The following is a 20,531-nucleotide window of genomic DNA, read 5'->3' as shown; positions in this document are numbered from 1 at the left end:
CAGGGGGAGAGGCCGGCCCCCACACCCCACACCGGACGGCCCCACGCGGCAGCCGAGCAGGAGGGCCCAGGGCAGTCCCCGCCCCACCCCCAGAGGCAGAGGAGGCGAGGGAGAGCCAGCGCCACCAGCCGCACACGGGCCCCCCCAGCAGCAGTAGGCGCCCGGCACCAGCAGGATGCAGCACCCCATCCACCCACCACCCCGGAGGCCAACCAACGCCGCCCCCTGGGCGACCCCCCCGACCCCGCCCCCGCCCCATCACCCAACCCGGACCCCTCCCCACCCCCACCCACCAGCCCCCCCAGGCAGGCAGCCCAGCAAAGAAGACCCGGGACACCAAGCCCACCATGTGAAAAGCATTTACAATAACAGCATATTGTTTACATTCTGTATTTTACAAAAAGACAAATGGTCATTTTTACTCTTTTCACATTTTACCTGCATGTCGCAACTGAATGTGGAAACATACTTACCTTTGTCATAGACAGTGTTTGTTTAGTAACACAAAAAGAAGAAAAGAACATGTTGTCTTTGTTCTTCTTTTCATACCAAATCATCCTACTTCAAAATCAAGGCACCTGCTGAACTGATGTGCACCTCCCGTTGTGTAATAAAGCCGCTGAGGCTTGACTTGATTCTTTCAATCTTAGAAACAACTACACGTATAAATCCAGGGCATATATACATCACCATTCCAACAACAATACATTAAAGATTCTAGGACTACTTTTGATGAACAATCTTCTGGCGTTTGATAATAGTTGTACAAACATTACAGTACATATGAAAATATTAAATGATGATCATCTTTCAGGCAAAATATTACTTGTGTTTTCTCTCTCGTCTACAGCTTCTCACATACGAAGACACACCTCTGCACTTGGTTTTGTTCTTTAACCTCTCTCTATTTGTCCTTCTACTCTCCTCCCGATGGCAGTTTTCCATTAATTCTAGCCCATCGCCCCCAGCCCCCACCAGCTCATATCCCCCACTCATCTGGCTGACTACAGTACGCTTTGACGGAGTGTTATGGGGGTTCCGATGGTAGCAAGCAATGGAGCGAACAAGTTATTACAGCACAGGCAAATATAGGTTCCATGAAGCATGACAACCCACTTTCCCACACATTTAAGTATAAACTGGAGGTTAAAATATACTGTATACTTTATGGTAGCATGGTGTAGTATTACACATACATACAGACACACGCCAAGCATGACCATTAACTCTTTCTTAATGCATGATAATGAGAAAAGTCATATAATACATGTCAGAGTGCAGTAGCAAGGACATGAACGTTAACCCTGGTTCCAGAACAGAAGAAGTGTTAACAGAGCTTGCGTGTCGTGTGCCAGAGCACTTAGAGCACTCAGTCAGTCGTTCATGACGCTCTAGAGGTTTGTGAGCAGTGATGGTCCATGAGACAATAACAACTCACAGCATTCGACCAGCACCCATCCATCAATTCATTTTTATATACACTTAGCCTGTTCAGGGTCAAAGGGTGGCAGGAGTCAAACCCATCTGACATAGGATTAAAGATGAGGTATAGGACATATATAGGACAAATATGTAATTTGATCCCTGCTGATTTTATAAGTTTCTAATAATAGTAATAATAATGGATTGCATTTATATAGCACTTTTCAAGACACCCAAAGATCTGTACAGTGAAACCCATTATTCCCGTCACTCTACAGCCACACACTGCTGCTCTGGGGTAGACCGATGGAAATGTGGCTGCCAATTTGTGGCAACCGCCTCTCTGACTGTGTTCAAGAACAGCGGTGTATTTCTCAGAAAAATAATAGCACAGTAAACACAGTCTGGGTGCATGTTTTGCCATTATAAGTAGAAGAATCACACCCTGTCTACAGGCCCTGTCCACGTTTTTTTTTTTTTTAATGTGTGTCCACACAGTGTCAATAGTCACATGCACACTGGAACGGACAACTGGGTGAAAACGATGTAATGTAATACATAAGTAGGGCCCTATGATTTCTGCGTTAACGGAATCGCGGATGGAATTGCGGAATTGGCCAATAAAAATGGAATTTACTGTTGAAGTACACAATCTTGCGGAAAGTGAAATAATGTGAATCAAATTTTGTCACCAGGAGGAGAAGGAACGTTCATGAGGGGAAGTATTTCCCTGGCGGGCCGCTCAATCGTGGCAGAATCTCATCACAAACAATAACCTGTCCCCTCCTGAACTAAACATGTCGAAACGATGGCCTAAAACACCGGTGAAAGTTGGCGAAACTCCTCTCTTACGTCACGTGAATGGAAGCTAGTGGGGTTAACTTAGTTTAGCATAGCATGCTATGTGTATATTTTGTTGTGTTGTGTTTTACCACTCTAATGTAAGCGGGTGTTTTACAATGCCTGCTGATGACGGCACAGTTGTTCTTAACTGTCAACAGACATTCTCAACCCACACAACACACTTCTGGCCTTCAAAATAAGAGCTCTGTTTGCCAAAACTTATCAAATTGTGCAAACAAAATAAGGGTGAGACAAAAAATATCTTACATTAATAACACTATTGGAATTGCATCTTCCTTAATCACAAGCACAGGCATTACAATTTGTTGAAAACTTTATGGCAATATGTGCAGAGGCCGACATCCCATTACAAGAAGGAACACATGTGCACAATGTCCGTCATCTTCCAATTGTTCGGTTTGTCTAGACTCACTAAGTGGGATTACTTCTGCAAGCCACTTTGGAGTATAAGACAAAATAAACATCAGGAGAATGTCAACTGGGAGTCATGTCAGTCGAAATATTTATATATTCTGGTGGCTTTTCTGGCAGCAGTACACATCCGCTCACCTCTCGTCACGTGGCGGGGCTGTGTCGTCATCGTTTTCAAAAAGCAGTGCTGTCCACATGGCAACAACAAGGCGGCATTATCAGATTTTTCCACTCTGGAAGCCAAAAAATACAATTTCAAGGCACCCAGAGTGTGGATGAAAGGTTGAAACGATAAAATGCTTCCCGAGTGTGCAGGCTTGAGCCTGTGTATAATTATGAACTGTGAAAATTTGAGAAACACTAAATTAAGTTCAAAATTGTGAATGCGATTTCTGTTTTTTAAAATGTACATTACAAGTAATGCCACTCCATCCTGGAAAAAGAACTGTTCAATTAAATCATTAAGGACCCTAAAATTAATAAGACGTTCCATGTTAATGTATGCACAATGGTTGCCTAAGGTTGCATAAGCATTAATCTACTGTACTGTTGAGTGGGCCTGCATGATTATTGCACAACTAAACTGCTATTAAGGCTGTGTGAAGCCAGATTGTGTGGATACCAAGACCACTTCCCAGTGTTTGTAATTATGTGTGGATGTAGTATCCCATTGTACGTGTGTGAAATGTCTGCCCCCTAGTGGTTCTGTTCTCCCCACTTAGGTTCTCCTCTCTATTCTAGCAACAGAACTGCCAAAAGTGCCCCCCACCTGTAATTAGCATCAAACAAAGTCAGTGTGCAATGAGGGGACGCGTTGCTGTGACCATTTTCTATCAGCCGTTGACAGGCTCGGATTAGCACAGCCTAGAAAGCTGGAGTCAAGGGATGATAACTAATTTCCCCCCTCACATTTTAGTCATTTTAAAGATAGTCCTTTGAATGTGAAATAAGTCTTCAGTGTGCACGGAGACTCACAGCACGACTGTGCTAAAAGAGGTGGATCTCCCCATCTTTTATTCTGAGTGTTTTAAGTGTGACAGTTAAGCTACGAGGAGGTTTTTTTTGTCATCAAAAATCCCTTAAAAAATGTGCATCAGTGGTTGGCAGTTGGTAGCTTGCATAAGAGGGGCAAGTAGCTAAAGGGACAATGAGAATAAAATAATACATTCTTCAGCAGCTTGGCTTTCTCATGTCCTGTTACGTGCGGATGCTATTCTAACGCTGCATCATTGTTGGAGGTTTCCGTGACTATACACAGGAAGAATGGTTTGTACAGATATTTGTAAATACAGTAATTTTATTTTATGTCATATACAGTAATGTAATTTTGTTCAAGTAACTCACACACACTTTATTGTCTTAAGCTTTGATTAATTTATTTATCATTTGCTGTGGCAATGTTTCCACAAGCCTAAGTGTCCCAACGTTTATTTTTGTCCAGAGTTGCATTCAGTTTTCACCAATATCTTGTATTGATGACAGGATATTCAGTTCAGTCCTCAAAGTGTCCCCACAGTTTTCTTAATAGTGTGTTGGCCAATCCTTAACCTGGTTTTAGTACTTTCAGCAATCTTCTTAGATGTTTTCTCATGCCTGCCAATAATTTGACCTTTCTGAGACAGAGCTTTTCCACGATCCCAAGGTGTGTCTTTTCACATAGTTTCACAAATGAGAAACTTCTTACTGCATCAGTGAGGGTTAAATAACTTGTCACCGACTGAAAACATTGTCACTACGGATGTCCCGATCCACATTTTTTGGCTCACGATCCAATCTGATTTTTTTTATAGTCTCTTTATAGTCCGATCCAGTACTGATCTTTTTTTTATATTAATAATAAGCTTTTGTTGCAAACATTGTGGAATTGAATATGGTTATGAAAATAGCTGTTCGAAGCATTAAATATAATGCAACCAAAATATTGCTGAATTTTACTGCCAAAGTCGCGCATCGTGTTGTTGTAGCTCGAGCCCAAGATGCGGAGAGAGAGAACCCACGTGCAGGTAAAAAGTATTTTTATTTATTATTAATGCTGCTGTGCAGCGGCAGGGATCCAACACAGAGCAGTACAAACGTAGACATAGAACAATGCTCCGACGAAGTAAACAGAACGGGAAACCAATTTAGCCACAGGTGCGTGTAATAAGAAACGTAAAGCAGAGCAAGAACAGAACAGAGCAACACAGGAAGTATAACAAAATAAGAACAGGAAACCGGAACTAATGCACAAAATAGAACATAAGCTGTAACGCAGGCTACCACACAGGACATGACATTTACTTGTTGTTTGGCTTTTGTAACAAACTCTGTGAGTCAGGTCCCTAATCCAATAAAAGATCCAATAAAAGACTATCGAATAAAAGGTGAAATTGGAAAAAATGGGCGTGCAAAATACTTTGGGGGTAGGACTAATCATTTGACATGGTTATAGATGAATTTGTGGTGTGATTTAGAATATATGGCATTTTTTGAACAAACTCTCTTTAACGCAGTAGTAATTTATTGGTAGTCCCTTGTAGAAACAACCAGCGGTTAGAACAGCACTTCCTGTGCGAGCTCCCCACACAATGACACAGCAGTCCGGGCACAGTGAGGGGGAACTAATGCTACGACTACGGAGCCGAATATCCAACGTCTAACATGAAACTAACTTCACCACGGTACACCGCGGACATGTCTGCATGGTGGTGTCGTGTTTTCTTCTTCTTGCTTGTGGCGGGAGTGGAGTGGCCATGTTGGAGTGTGGCCCAGGGTTACGAACGTTTTACAGCAACCGGACCAGCCCAATCTCCTGGCGGAAGCCGATATTATTATTATATATCAAAATACTGCGGATCGGCAGCCGACCCCGATCCTGAATATCGGATCGGGACATCCCTAATTATCACCTATGCAGTCATTTTCCAATGGGAGGTTCTTACCTGTTTAGTTAAATCCAGGTGGTGACCTTGATGGTGACAGGTACTATATAGGGGTCGAAATGTTGATTTGACAATTGTTTTTGTGTTTGTGTGTTTTATTTAATTTTTCTGTTATAAATGCGTTCAAATCAATGGATTTCAAAGAAAACAATGAATATTTTGTGTTCAATCGATATTTAATCTAGGTTTAAAGTGTTTGTATACAATTCAGTGAAGTAAGATAATTCTGACTCCCACAGACTGGTCATTTACCCTTGAAGCATACAAATTAGTCCTGTTCCTTTCAGCAAAAATCTTGGTGAGACAGAGACCACTTTTGGTGCGATAGTTTAAAAAATGGAAGCAATACTGTGAATTCTCTGAAGCTTCGTGCAAGATCCCACCTTGTGAGGTAAGGAGGATTCTGAAAAAAAGTGAGGCAACAGCCCAGAATAACACGGGATCAGTTTTTTAATTATTTCACGGGAGCTGGGACCACAGGCACCTAGAAAACTAGAAATGACATGCTCTGCAGTCATGAATGTGCCTTCGAGGTCCCCTTGTTCTTGAAGTCACATGTACAGGCCCATCTGAAGTTTGTCAATGAAGACCTGAATGACTCACAGATAGCTAGGGAGAATGTGATGTGGTCAGATGAGACCAAAATGGAGCTCTTGGGCATCAACTCGATTTGACATGTTTGGAGGCAGAGAAATGTTGAATATGACCCCAACAACACCATCCCCACTGTCAAAAATGGAAGTGGAAATATGCTTTGGAGCTGTTCCTCTGCTACGGGTACAGGAAGGGGCTTTGGGAATTAAGGGGCCGATGAACAGAGCCATGTAACCTCCTGGCCACCTTAAATGGGCCGTGGTCTTGAATGGGTCTTCTAGCATGACAATGACCGTATGCATACGGGACTAGCCAATTCACTTAACATATTGTCTTGTTATTAAAGACTTTGGAGGTCTTTGACTGGCAAAGGTTGGTAGTACTCTTGTGCAATATAAATAAACAAGACCGTGTGTGTGTGTGTGTGTGTGTGTGTGTGTGTGTGTGTGTGTCAGAGACAGAGAGGGGTAGCAATAGGGAGATAACTTGCACATGTGTGCATCTGTTTCCACCTAATTATGACTCGGCTTTGTACATGTGCTTAAAGGAATGTCCTTTGTCCATGTACCTACTGTATGTGGGGGTTGAACTACTCTATGTTGGCAGAATGCAAACATACAATATACTATTCTCGCGGGAGCTTCATTGCTTTTCTCTTGGTTAAGAAGGAAAGAGCACTACAGGATCAATAAATGTGAGTCAGAAAAAATAGTTAGCATACTGAAACTTTTCTAACTTTGCTAACTGAGCAAAATGATCACAACCGTGATATTGGTTATAAATCAACACATAAACCCAACACAAAAAAAACGCAGCCATCTAACAATGAACATTACGTTTATGATGTTGATACAAATAGTGTCGCTGCAAAGTTATTTTCGTGCCAGACCTTGTTGTGCTGCTGGCCTATAATTTGGTCCTTGTAGTTAGCGGCACGTAATTGGGTAATTTAGCTCAACAAACACTTTAAAGCATGACTCAGAGCTTGTGCGGACCACACCCTGTAATGTTGCCTTTGAGGGACAATCCTTCATGGTGGTCGGATGTGCCAAAGCGGCCAGGGGACAAGAACACGAGAGAAGAGAGTCTTCAGGTTTATTTAGACAAAAACGCAGGAGTGCATGTAAATATCCAATGTCAGCTTTCAATATGTAATTTCCATCGGAAATATACCCTGCAGTAGGGGATCATTGGAAAAGGATTCCCAACTTGCAGCAATATTACAAATTCAACAGGGGATCAAATAATTATTTCTCCAATTGTATCTCTATGGTTATGTACAATTATGACACATTGTCCAAATATTATTGATCCCCTGAAAAGGGGAAAAAAATTTACTGTTAACGAAACATCTTTAATTCTCTTTTTTTGGGGGTGGGGGACACGTGTCTTGACACTGCAGAAGGAGAGATAAAATATGTGTAAGTTACTGAAAAAAGGCCCGCTCTCATCTGTTGGACATTTGGTCAACACCTGTTTCTCTCTATCTCCTCGGTGCTGCTCCTCTCTCCGTCCACTGTTATGTTGTTTTGAAATGTCCTTCTAGACTTCAGCATATACCCCCATATTTCCTCCTTTTGAAGCAAGTGCATTACAATAGATGTAGGGTGGAGCGAAATGCAAATAATATAGCTGGATATGGGCACACAAAAAGTAGTGAAATGATGAAAGTAAAGGGGTGTAGTCGGCGGATAGTTTCTAAACACTAGGTGGTGCATCATCTAGCCGGAGTGCAGTCATTGTATTTCATCAAAGCATGGTGCGTGCTATCTCAATTACAGTAAATTTACCAACACGGTGGGGGGCAGAGTGGAAAAGAGGGTGGAGAGTGGTGAGAAAAGGATCTGGAAAGCATTTAGATGAGGGAGAGGGAGTCGCTACAGGAACACACAAGAGGGAAAACGAGGCAAAGGCAGTGTATTTTATGGACAGCTGTGGAAAAAAACTCAGTGAGAGCGGAGTTGAAAGGCTGCACCTTGCATCCCTCGCCCACCCTCACTTATGAAAGTTTTATGAATACACTGGAAGCATTACAAGAGGTGCCATGAACTAGCTGAGCTTGTGAGTGAGTTCATTAAAGTGGAAAATGCTGCAGTACCGCCCACAAATCCTACAAATGTTCTCAAATGCAGGCTCCCTTGCCCCCTTGAGACTCCAAAAAGCCTTAAATAATTGTTCATTTCGCTACAGCAGCTTCCAACAATATAACTGACTACGTGTCAGAGCTCAAAGATGTGCCCCTCAGCAGTGTGACCATTTGGTGCTGTTCGATATTACAGCTCAGTGCATTGTCAGTCTTCTTGATGCATACACACACTCACGTACCACAATCACAGTTGCGCAACACTTAGATGTGACTCATGGAAAATTACCAGGAGACACAAAATCGATGCATTGTTCTCACTCACACCACTCAGATAGCAAGGTGACAGTGAAGTCAGAATTGAATCAATGTAGAATCTACGTTGAATTTTTAATGTTTGACCATTTCATTGGCAGCAACTTCAGACTTCAATGTTCATTTAGCATCAGTTTGCACCTGCTGCTAACAATGCAACAGTGATTTCATGACATCCCCATCAGCAGCGTAGTGCATCAACAGTGACTTACCCCCTACTTTGTCCCGTGAACCGAGTTCTGGTTGTATTTCCGTAATGAGGAACTTAGTTCCGGTTAGTTGGCAGGGCCACTTAAATAAAGGATTTGGCTTTTCAAAACAATATGCATTCAAAAGAGTAATACATTTGCTTCACAAAGATGCCTAAAAAAAATCAGACCTCACAGTCGCTCTGTTATTTTCTCTCTCGTCGTACCACTGTGCGCTGTCGCCTGTCCTTTGTTGTATATGTGTTCCGCAGTTGTACACATATTGTTCTGTTTATCACTTAAAAACAAACATGTACCTTAATAATGTTCAAAATAGACGAAGATGTACAAAGCCATGCACAGCCATTCGGCCAGCTGCCCTTCTTTTTTTCCTTCTTCTTCTGGAAGTGACAGTTGACATGGTGTATTACCGCCTCCAGTAATGTGTAACAGGAATTGTAGCTGCTAAATGTCTCACCCTGATTATGGGGTACAGGTGCGCTGGTCTACCACAACATGGTCAACATGTCAAGTTTCATCAGTTTGGCAACACTGATCCAGCGTCTGTTCTGCACTGAAATTTCAATGTCAGCCATTCTTATAAAAAATCAACAACAACCAACATTGTTTCAATGTTACCTTGCTATCTGGGCAGCTTATGTCTCACTTTCACACACACTTAACTTGAACTTTCCAGGCACACAAGCTTAAGTTTCACTTTGTAGAAGGTTGCAGCAGCTGCTTTATTTACTTGTCAAGCTTCCTCATTGATGATAAAAGTCCAGTGCCGTAACCAAATATATTGCTGTTATTTTTTAATACAATTTGAAAACCTTATAAATTGTGTGATCATTGACTACTCCTCGATAGCAATGCGGTCCCAGGAATCTGGAAGAAAATCTAAAGAAAAGAAATAGGTTTTACAGCGCCTTCCTCAGGGGCACTTCATCAGTTCTCAGAAAGGAAGCCTTTTTCCAACAACTAATCCTTATTTCCTTAACTTCTTCAGCAGCAGAATTCGACCCTCCAAACCTAGAGTCGAGTCCTTACGGACTAAGCTAATGTTGCTTCCCATATAACATAAATAGAAATGCTCTACATTCCCATCCGTGTTGCACTTTTAGAGATTATATGATTAAGGAGGAACTTCACACACGACTATTGCAAAAGCACAAATTCACCTGAGCTTTTCATGTCAATACCAGCATGGTGCAAAAGCCTCTGGGGAACCATGAGGTCAAACTTTGATCATGACAGCTCTGCATAAAATGATTTTGGTCAATTGTACGTCAGAGACATTGCTTGGATCTGGAGTATTTCATTTCATGTAGAGTAGGTTCACCCGTCACAAGAGGTTTGTGTGATGAAAGCCAGTAAACATTGTGCGCACTGTATCTGTTTGATGATCACCAGCTTTTATGTTAAAAATGGCAACATGTGCACAGATATGAACTGTTAACGTAAAAGTAAAAGAAGAGCATGTGAAGATTTCCTCTTTGATGTACTTTAAACAGCATCTGCTCGAGGCCTAGCTGAACGACTCTTTCATGTGTGTTTGTGAAAAATTCTGTCTGGTGATCATGCATGCTTATGCTAGGATATCGTCAGGGTTCCAACGCAAGTATGGAACAGTATGGATTATGATTCTATCAATTTCCAGGGTTCTCATTTACAAAAATGTGCCTGGAATTCAAGTGTCTGTATGCCAGGAACCCAAAATGTGTGTACTGACAAAACTGATAAAAAGTGGCGTGCGCACACATTCATGCATCCATGTCTGTGGTTATAGATTCCACCTTGAGTAGTGTGTACGTAACACCACCACAATGCCACACAATGCAATCCAACCCCTAACAAGCAACAGAGCCTAGAAGGCAGAGCTTGGACGCGCTCTTCCATCGCCTGGCAACACCTCGCCTTGCTAGCGAAACGTGCATGGGTGTTCCAAGTTGGCGCAGGGGCCAATATGTGGAAGTGACTCATTGCAAAAATAAATAAAGAAAAACCCAGCGAAAGTGGAAAAATAGCGCAAAAAGGCATAATGTAACTAGAAAAAGCAAAAATAATGATACTAATAACTAATAAAAACTCAAAGATTTGTTTTTAAATGACATTGTTTTATTACGAATTGTTTTTTTATTATAAATATCAAAGGACATCTGGACAGCCCCGATGTAAATAGACCAAGACAAGTACATAAGACACAAACAATGAGTTGGCATTGTTCAACTACAAGCTGGAACGATTAATGCTGACAACCCTCATGAAAAGCCAGCATTTGACAGACAGTACAACTTGTTTGTGGGAAAATACATGTCACAAACGCCAATTCCGCAACTTTACAGAGTGAAAGATGACATATGAAGTGACATTTTGAAATATTATAGTATATATTATCATAACAATGGATGATTTGGTCTAAACAAATGCTGCCAATAATATTGTTTCACATCAATTTCACATCAAAATGCACCTGCATTGTTTTGTGAGACGATTAAATAAAAAAGTCTGTCTAGTCATAGATTTTCAAATGTCGTCTCACCTCGTTCTCGTGCATGGTCTCGTCTCATGAGTTGGGTGTCTCGTGACACCCCTACTTTTTGCCATGTATCCAAGAAGTGCGTACGCCAGCTACAAAGTTGGCGGACTGGTGCTCACATTGTCACGTCAGGTTGTGTTTTTATAGATCACATACTTTGCTTGGAAACGAATGTACGCACCTTTCGGCCTATTTTTGTGCATATGGAAGCTTTATAGATGAGACCCCTGGTCTGGAAAAGTATGGAAAATGGAAGCTCGAGAATGGAAAATATTCCTATTTCTAAGACTGCTACCACTATTGTGTTTTCTAAAAGATAAAATGAATGCTAAAAAAAAAAAAGATATGGATCAATCTGTTTTTCTAAGATGTTTGTGTGGGAGTAGAAGTTTAGTTCCACTCCTGTGTGATTTGCAACCTTCTTTCAAGCCTCTGCAGCTCATGTACCAAGCAAGCTTCCATTGTTATTGTTAGAGCACTATGAGTTCCTTTTGTGAGTTTGCACTCCCAGAGGACTGTGACATCTGATAGGTAGCCTCGGGTTATGGCAGTGGGATGTCTTTATATGTTTTTTTCTAACCACGCAATTATGGAAATAGCTCTTCTTTTTGGCATTTCTTAGAGTCCAGTCTGCAATTAATTGGTAGCGTGAGGCACTGGCCAGTTTTAAATTACAAGGGAGGGGTCGAGTGGCCCTATTTTATTGGCTGGTGCCTGGTTTGGGAAGCAGGCGGGTGCAGCATCTGAATTGGATGAGATTTAATTAAGGCATGGGGCCCCTGACTACACACTACATGAATAGGCTGCATGCCAGGCTGCTCATTGTTGAGAATTCGACAGTATGCGTGCACACATACATGCACATACATAACAAAAGCCTCCCTGGGCATTCAAGGTCAGGTAGACAGAGGAAGCATGCAGCAAAGAGCCCTAAAGACTCAGAAAGACAAGCAGAAAGCCCCTCCCTCCTCTTACAGCTTTTTCTACCCTTTCTATTAATTTCCCTCAAGGAATATTTGTAGTTAACTTGTTTCAGTTTTTATGTGAAGCTATGATAACCAGCTATTGTCTTTAACAATGAGCTTCATCCACTCTAACTCTTTGGCACAAGGAAAATGCAAATGTTCCCCGTTGTGTTCAGTATTTCTAGTACTCCTTACATAGTGGAAGTCAGTTAGTTACCCAAGCAAGAATCTTGCAGATACCCTGTAGTTTTTTTATGACATTTTAGGGGTTGCTAAAGATGATACCCCTCAACTGATCAAAATACAAAGGCGATGGTGCTTCCCTGCATTATGCTTTCCAGATGGAAACATTTTCACACTCTAGCAACCTCGAGGTATCGCGTACTGGTCATTTCCTCTCACGTTTCCTGGGCAAGGTTGCCGACAGTGTATTCAAGGAGCTACGCATAAGCTTTGAACATTGCACAGAACAGTGGCTTTGAGTGTTATGGACTTTTTATGAGGGATCCAGAGGTTTGATGTTTATAGCCCTTGAGACTCTCATGTAATTTGACCTAAAACAGCTAATAGAAATACTTAAGATCATTTTTAGCTCTGTTTTCATTAGTGCATCTTTTCTACAATATCTTAATGAATAGAGCCTACTTTGTTCCCTGTCTACCGTGCTCCTACAATTCCATACCTACTATCTGCCAGGAGAAAGGCAAAATTTGATCTAGGCAAGCCTCACCTCGATTGAAATTCTCTATCATATCAGAGTGCTCAGGTACTATTTCCTCATTCCCTGTAGAATAACAAGATGAAGAGTTCTCTGGTGTTATTAATGAATAAGGGATACAAATTTTAACTTGAGTAACCCCTGCTCTCCTTTGGCTTTTTGAACTTATTATCAAAACTGCCGTTTTCCTTTTGTTAAATACTTTGTTGTTATTATTAGTAACAGTCATGTAGTACCTCGGCTCTGCAAAGTTGCAATGCCTCATCTCTCCAATCCACCTCTTTTTTTCATACCAACCCCTAAAATGCTCACCTGATTACATCTTAACCCTCCTTCATCAACTCCTACATCCCTATTTCTTCCGTTCTCCATCCTAACTTGAAGCTTTGTCTTTTTCCCCAGAAGCTCCTGGTCAGGACTTTGTGACACTGGACTACCGTCTGCGGTACTACCCCAGCATCACCTATGCCGTCATTGGTAGTGCCGTCATCTTCGTGTTGGTTGTGGCATTGTTGGCCTTGGTGCTCCATCACCAGAGGAAGAGGAGTGTCCTGCTGCCCACTGGTATAAGAGGATCCATGCACCACCATCAACCGTTACTATTGTCCCGTTTGGTCATCTTGGATCGAGGCCACATGCATCCCGCTGGTCTTTCTCCTGGTTCCCCTTCCGCAGCTGATGAGTACAGCTCAGCTCCTCAAACAATGCAACTCCTTTCTGAAACCCTTTGTCCAGCTGGGCTCTCTGTGGAAACGCCTCCATCATATTCACAGGCTGTTCTCGATGTCAGGTAAAATACTTTTTTTTCGAAGCATTTTTTCCACTGCAACGTACCTACTCAACGTGGCTCGACTCAATAGTGATGCTCTTCTACTGACAAAAGCTGGTACAGTAATCTCTCTTTTAGCGCAGTTAATTAGTTCCAGACCCGACTACAATAAGTGAATTTCTACGATGTACCTGTATGGTTCCTTATTTATAAATTGGTAAATTCTCTAGTTAGAGCATAGAAACCGTGACGTCGGGTATTCAGAGTTGAATTTTAGCTGGAGTACGGCTGCAACAGTAGCATGTGTTATTACGATGATGATGATGATGATTATTGCTATTGTGCCTGTTGATCAAGTTTGGTGCGTATGTTACTAGTGACACCTAGAGGCCAGTGTAGCCTCTAGTTCAGGGGTCACCAACATGGTGCCCGCGGACACCAGGTAGCCCCCCATGACCACATGAGGCGCCCGCAAGCCCGCTTTTCATTCAGGTTTTCAGTTAATAATGAAAGAACAGTAGAAAGAAATGCATTGTGAAATAGAAAATGTGAGTTGTGGACACCAGCATTTTGTTCATGTTCTGGTAAAACAAGCATATTCGCTTTGTTTGGGTTTAAAATAAGCTCTGAAAATAAATGTTACAAAAATGAGTAGCTCTTGGCCATTTTCACTTTGTAAAAGTAGCTCTCACAAGGAAAAACGTTGGTGACCCCTGCTCTAGTTCATCAGCATCTTTTAATGCCTTAACTGTATTTGTATTTTAGTTCATTTAGCCATTTTTATGCTCGAAAATGCTTAATTTAAGCCAAGAATACATTACGTTTGCGTCAATATTTTTTTGACTAATAGTCTGTAGTCAACCACAAATTGAAAAAACACGATAGAGTGAGGGCACGATGTTCGAACCGCAAAAGGGCGAGGGACGACTATATTACTAAGGTACTATTTCAAGTACCTCGTCACCTGAGGTTCGAAGTGTACCGAGCCATCAGCAGCCACCTTCAACTGAGTGGAAATGTTTCATTAGTTGCCAAAACAACTTGATGGTAAATAATGTGATTTGAAATTCCGTTTTCAGTGACCAACATCATCGGTGGTATCAAAAGTGATGTGACACCCCCTCCAAAAGTACTGAAACAGGGAGGCCAACTTCTATGATTTTGCTATAGACTGAAAACATTAGTGTTTAACATCAAAAGATGAATATGAAAGGGATCAACATTTCAGCCTTTATTAACTGTATTTACATGTTGATCAGATATATAACTTAGAGGCAAGCCCCTCTTTTGTGAACCTGCTTATTACAGAAAGATTCAACTTTAAATATGGACGCCACGTTCATGAGGCACTTTGCATTGACCTTCTATGGTGAAGTGGAGGCGTGGAATGGGTGTAACTTAACACACACACTTCTACACAAGGTGGAATCCATCCATCCATCCATTTTCTATACCGCTTCTCCTCATTAAGGTCGCGGGACATGCTGGAGCCTATCCCAGCTGACTTCGGGCGACAGGCGTGGTACACCCTGGACTGGTCGCCAGCCAATGGCAGGGCACATATAGACAAACAACCATTCACACTCACATTCATACCTATGGACAATTTAGAGTCACCAATTAACCTAACATGCATGTTTTTGGATGTGGGAGGAAACCGCAATACCCGGAGAAAACCCACACACGCACGGGTAGAACATGCAAACTCCACACAGAAATGCCCAAGGGAGAATCAAACCCAGGTCTGCCCGATCTCCAGACTGTTAATGTGTTGGCCAACATGCTAACCACTAGACCACCGTGCGGCCCGGTGGAATCTATAAACCACAAATTTCGTGAATGTGTGCAAACGCCACTTTTTATAGGCCGGGAGACTCATCTATAAAGCTCGTGTACGCACAAAATGGGGCCGAAAAGTTGCGTACGCCGTTTTGCACGCCAAGTACGGTACCTATAAAAACACAGCTTGATGTGAGAATGTACGCACCGCACCGCCACCTTTGTAGTTGGCGTACGCACCTTCTGGAGACATGGCAAAAAGGCCACGCACATTTTAAGTGGTAAGGTGAAATCATATGTTAGAAATTGTAAGATTTATCCATCATTGCATGAAAACATCACGCACGTTTTATTGACTTAAAACATTTGTGGAAAGTGTTATTTTATCATTTGTCATTTATCATAAACACCACTACACACCAGTGCATAGTAGCCCCACTAAAAGATACATAAAAAACACAACGCAGCGCTTGAATACTTCATCATTTTATTTGACCATAATGATATCAGTATATACTGTAGTTTAATAGTTGTTTGCAATAAATTGCTTACACAGAACATTTTTTGTGTTACTCACATTTCTTCTTTTTGCATTTTGAAGGTCTACTTAGAACCTCCTTAACATCGAACAGTGCAAAATGTGAATTATTGCAATTTTTCAAATGGTCTTGAACTTCTTATCAGGGGTGTATATTTTAACTTGGTATATAACTAATATGGCAACATTTGCATTTGCAATAAAACACTTTGGTCATTTTGCTTCATCACAGAACTGATCTGAGCTCAGCATTTCCTTTTTCTGGAGTACACACTTGATTTAACCTTCTAATGTGGTAATTCAGTGTTAAATAAAAATGAGTTTTGTAAAGTAGTTGTAGCTGAAGGCTTTCATAAATTACCAAGGCTGAGAGATTAGTTAAATGCAAACACCTTGTCTGTCCTCGCATTTTTTTAGCATGATGTAAAATTGAGTTTATCTCAGCTGTGATTCTGTGATAAGACCAATTTCTTGATGAAATGGTCACCTTCCTCATCTCGTTATCTTTTTGTTGTTCTCCAGTCGGCCTCCCTGGTTTGATCTTCCTCCTCCTCCTTACCGCCCAGACGGGGAAGCAGCTTCAGAGGGCGACTTGCCTCATTACGAAAGCCACCGTGCATCTCCCACACTCAGAACTACGTCCTTGAGCGCTCAGCCCAGTTCAAACTCAAGACAGGTGTCGGATCAGCTCTAGCGTCTGTCTGGTCGACAGTTAACGACTGCAGGTCTGCACAAAGCAGCACATTCCACAGTGCAGACCTGCTGAGGACACAAGACTGAACAACTCCATTCAGAGTTGAGACTTGTATTCTGGCTCCCCCTGCTGGACTTTTTGAAGAGCTACATTTGCTTTATTTCAGAATGAGTCATCACTTCAGATGAATTTGGCCCCTCTGAAGAAATACTACCTATTATCTACTCAAGCAGTGACCACAGCCTTAGATAATTATCTAAAGGAAGAGTGTGTTAAAGGGTGCCGCTTAGATTATATTTGCATTGTGCAGAACAGTACCTGGCGACCCGGCCTATGAGTCTTTGACGTCCTGATGTATCAGACGTTTCAATGCTTATTGTTTCATTGCAATGTTAGGAGGCTACACTGGCACTTTTTCATCACAACAACTTACCCTTTTCTTACAGCTAAAGAATGCCAAACTGGGATTTTTGAAAAGTTCAAATATTTTGGAGCAAAAAAAGGTATAACTGGATTAATACTAATACTCACCCCTATTTGGTTTGAAATGTTTTCCATGGTGCCTTCAAATGCAGCCCCTGAATGGAGATGTAGCTACTTGTCAGCAGAATGTGTACAATATGTGTTGGTAAAACACTTTGGTGGCACATCTGTAATATATTCCATAATGGGATTTTATTTTTTACTCTGTAGAAGCTATAAGATACTCAAATACAAGACAAAAGTACAAAACATTTTGATATCTTATGCCTTTCAGAATCCTGTGAGTTTTAGCATCTTTGAATTGTTGCTTTACTTGCTGAAGTTTATACACTTCACGGAAATCCAATTCAATGTTAAGCTTACTGTCGTAAGAATGTGTTAGATGCGCAAGTGGCAGTCATTTTAGTGGTACTTTAAATTAGCACATAAGCGTTGCAATGTTTGGAGGAATTTGGGGTGTATTTTACAGTTTTTCCGTTGATACTTGATATATCAGTTGTTATTTGATATATACGTATATATACTGTATTTCAGATACACAGTGTGAAGGGGACCATCTAGATTTCAAGTTAGTTCGATAGGTTAAGCAACATTTAGTTCATCAGGTAGCATAGTTTAGCCACTCCAGTACATTGATGTCATTTCCTGCAAACTGGAAGTTAGTAATATGTTGGATATTTAACGTACAGGATGGATTATCATGAAAACGTTAATATGCAATAGTGGAAAATGCACATGCCAGATGATCCGCAAGGTCTGGCGCTGCTTGGAAGCTAATTTCTGTCCAATATTTAATACCTAAATAGTTTTACCGCTGTGGTTTTTGTGGTCGTGCAACTGTGGACCAGCTTCATACCCTTAATGATGTGCATGGTTTGCCAAAACAGTCTACGTGTGTTTTGTGGACTTGGAGAAGGTATTCAACCGTGTACCTTGAGGAAACCTGTGTGGGGGGGGGTATTCCCGGAGTATGGGGTATTGGACTGCTTGATCTGGGAAGTTTCCTCCCTGTGCGACCAGGAACTACCTGTATGGCCGGTGCCGGAGCTTGGTCTGCATTGCCGGCAGCCAGACTTGTTTCCAGTGATGTTGGAGTCCGCCAGGGCTTCCCCTTCGTCACCGATTCTGTTCATGACTTTAATGGACAGAATTTTTAGGCACAGCCTGGGCGTTGAGTGGACTGGGTCTCTGCTTTTTGCAGATGATGTATCCCTGCTTGCTTCATTGGGCCGGAATCTTCAACTCTCACTGGATTAGTTCGCAACCGAGTGTGAAGCGGCCGGGATGAGAATCAGCACCTCCTAGTCCGAGTCAGTGGTTCTCGCCCAGAAAAGGGTGGAGTGCCTTCTGCAGACTGGGGATGAGATCCTGCCCCAGGTGGAGAAGTTCAAGTACCTTGGGGTCTTGGTCGCGAGTGAGGGAAGGATGGATTGCGAGATCAAGGGGCCGATTGGTGCAGCGTCTACAGTGATGCAGACTCTGCATCGGTCTGCTGTGGTGAAGAGGGAGCTGAGTCAAAGCTCTCAATTTCCTGGTTGATCTACGTTCCTATCCTCACACATGGTCATTAGCTTTGGGTAGCGACCGAAAGGACAAGGTCGATGGGTACAAGTGGTTGAAATGAGTTTCCTCTGTAGGATGGCTGGGCTGTCCCTTTGTGATAAGATGAAGAGCGCTGTCATCCGGGAGAAACTCAGAGCCGAGCCACTTCTCCTCTGCATTGAGAGGAGCCAGATGAGGCGGCATGAGCATCTGGTCAGGATGCCACCTGGACGCCTCCGTGGTGAGGAGATCAGAGCAGGAGGCCTTGAGGAAGACCCAGGACATGTTGGAGAGACTATGCCTCTCAACTGGCCTAGGAACGCGTAGGGATCCTCCAGGAGGAACCTGGACGGAGAAGCCAGGGATCGGGAAGTCTGGGGCTTCTCTGCTTAGGCTGCCTGCCTCGTGGACCTAAAACCGGATAAGCGGAAGATGATGGATGGATGGATGGATGGATGGATGGATGGATGGATGGATGGATGGATGGATAGATGGATAGTTTTACCTTTGTCATTTTGTCAACAAATGATCATTTTGACTCATGTAGCAAAGCAAAACTTTTTTTCTGTAGCTGTAAATGTGTGTACATTTATTTGGGTAACATTGTCTGTAGTATTGACGGTGTTCCAGTGAAATCAATAACTGAAGGTTCTGTTTTTAAGTTTGTATGTTTTTTCTTATCTTTTGTTTGCTTCAGCCCTGGGAATCAAAAAATCCCATTTAGTTTATTGGCATTCAAAACAAAAAAATCTTCAACCGAAGGTAATGAATATCTTTGCCCACCAGCCAAGTATGTGACACATCTATGGCCACTTTTGTTAAAAAACAAATACAAACCTTGGTACACTATTTGCCGAAAACTGGAAGCATTTCTCAGGATGGTATTTCATGCTGATAATGTACGTCATGTTTTTACGGGAGAATCATAAAGTTTCACATTTTATCACTGCGGTACTGTTTTTGACACAACAATGTTGTAGATTAAAATTCTACAGCATATTATTTTGATCCATATCTTCTGTGGACTGGATTATTTTTCAATGTATTTATAGCAACAAGGAACATAATTTATCCTGTCAGCAGGTACAACACACTGCCACACAAACCTTAAAAATAATACACTTGTACATGTACTTGCAGTTGTAATATGTATGCTTGTAAATAACTTCAATAAATGGCCTACTGCTGTGTTGTTCTCGAGTTACATAACTTGGTTTAAAGTCATGAAATGACAGTACTGTACTGAGATTGTAGTTTTATCGTTCCACCAACAGAGGTCGGTATTGTTTCAGTAAAGGACAAAGCTTTTGACTGTCTTGCTGTGGTTTCTTAAGCAATTTCTGCCAATTTTGGCTTGTATGTCAAGTGTATGCTTTCAATGTAACTGTCAAAGTAATCACTATTATTGTTAATTCAAGGTCATATCATCACTATATTGAATTCATCAAGGCAACTATGAAACCAAACTCAATGCAACCATGGATTCCCTACCTTCCCCTACTATGATTATACTGCCCCCAAAACCCTACCCGTCTCACATAATACATCGGATAATGGGTGACAGTGATCCCTCGTTTATCGTGGCTAATTGGTTCCAGAACAGACCGTGACGTAGGATTCATTATTAAGAATATTTTCATCGTTATGGCACAGAAAACCTAGATGTGAAATGGAACCCATATAGTCACCTTTACATTTGTATTACC

The 20,531-nt window shown here is 41.9% G+C and overlaps 1 protein-coding gene across 2 annotated transcripts in view; it reads left to right on the top strand.

The window, feature by feature from the left end:
• Positions 1–20,013, top strand: part of ldlrad3 (low density lipoprotein receptor class A domain containing 3) — an 80,857-nt gene extending 60,844 nt beyond the window's left edge. For both annotated transcript variants that reach the window (XM_054777876.1, XM_054777875.1), the window contains 2 exons: positions 13,423–13,810; positions 16,629–20,013. In XM_054777876.1, the coding sequence (XP_054633851.1) occupies positions 13,423–13,810; positions 16,629–16,800 (560 nt within the window). In that variant the 3' untranslated portion in view covers positions 16,801–20,013. The remainder of the gene's footprint in view (positions 1–13,422; positions 13,811–16,628) is intronic.
• The last annotated feature ends 518 nt before the right edge of the window (positions 20,014–20,531 follow it).

This window comes from Dunckerocampus dactyliophorus, chromosome 5, assembly GCF_027744805.1.
Source record: "Dunckerocampus dactyliophorus isolate RoL2022-P2 chromosome 5, RoL_Ddac_1.1, whole genome shotgun sequence".
Taxonomy (NCBI): Eukaryota; Metazoa; Chordata; class Actinopteri; order Syngnathiformes; family Syngnathidae; genus Dunckerocampus; species Dunckerocampus dactyliophorus.
This window is presented reverse-complemented; position numbering and strand designations above follow the sequence as displayed.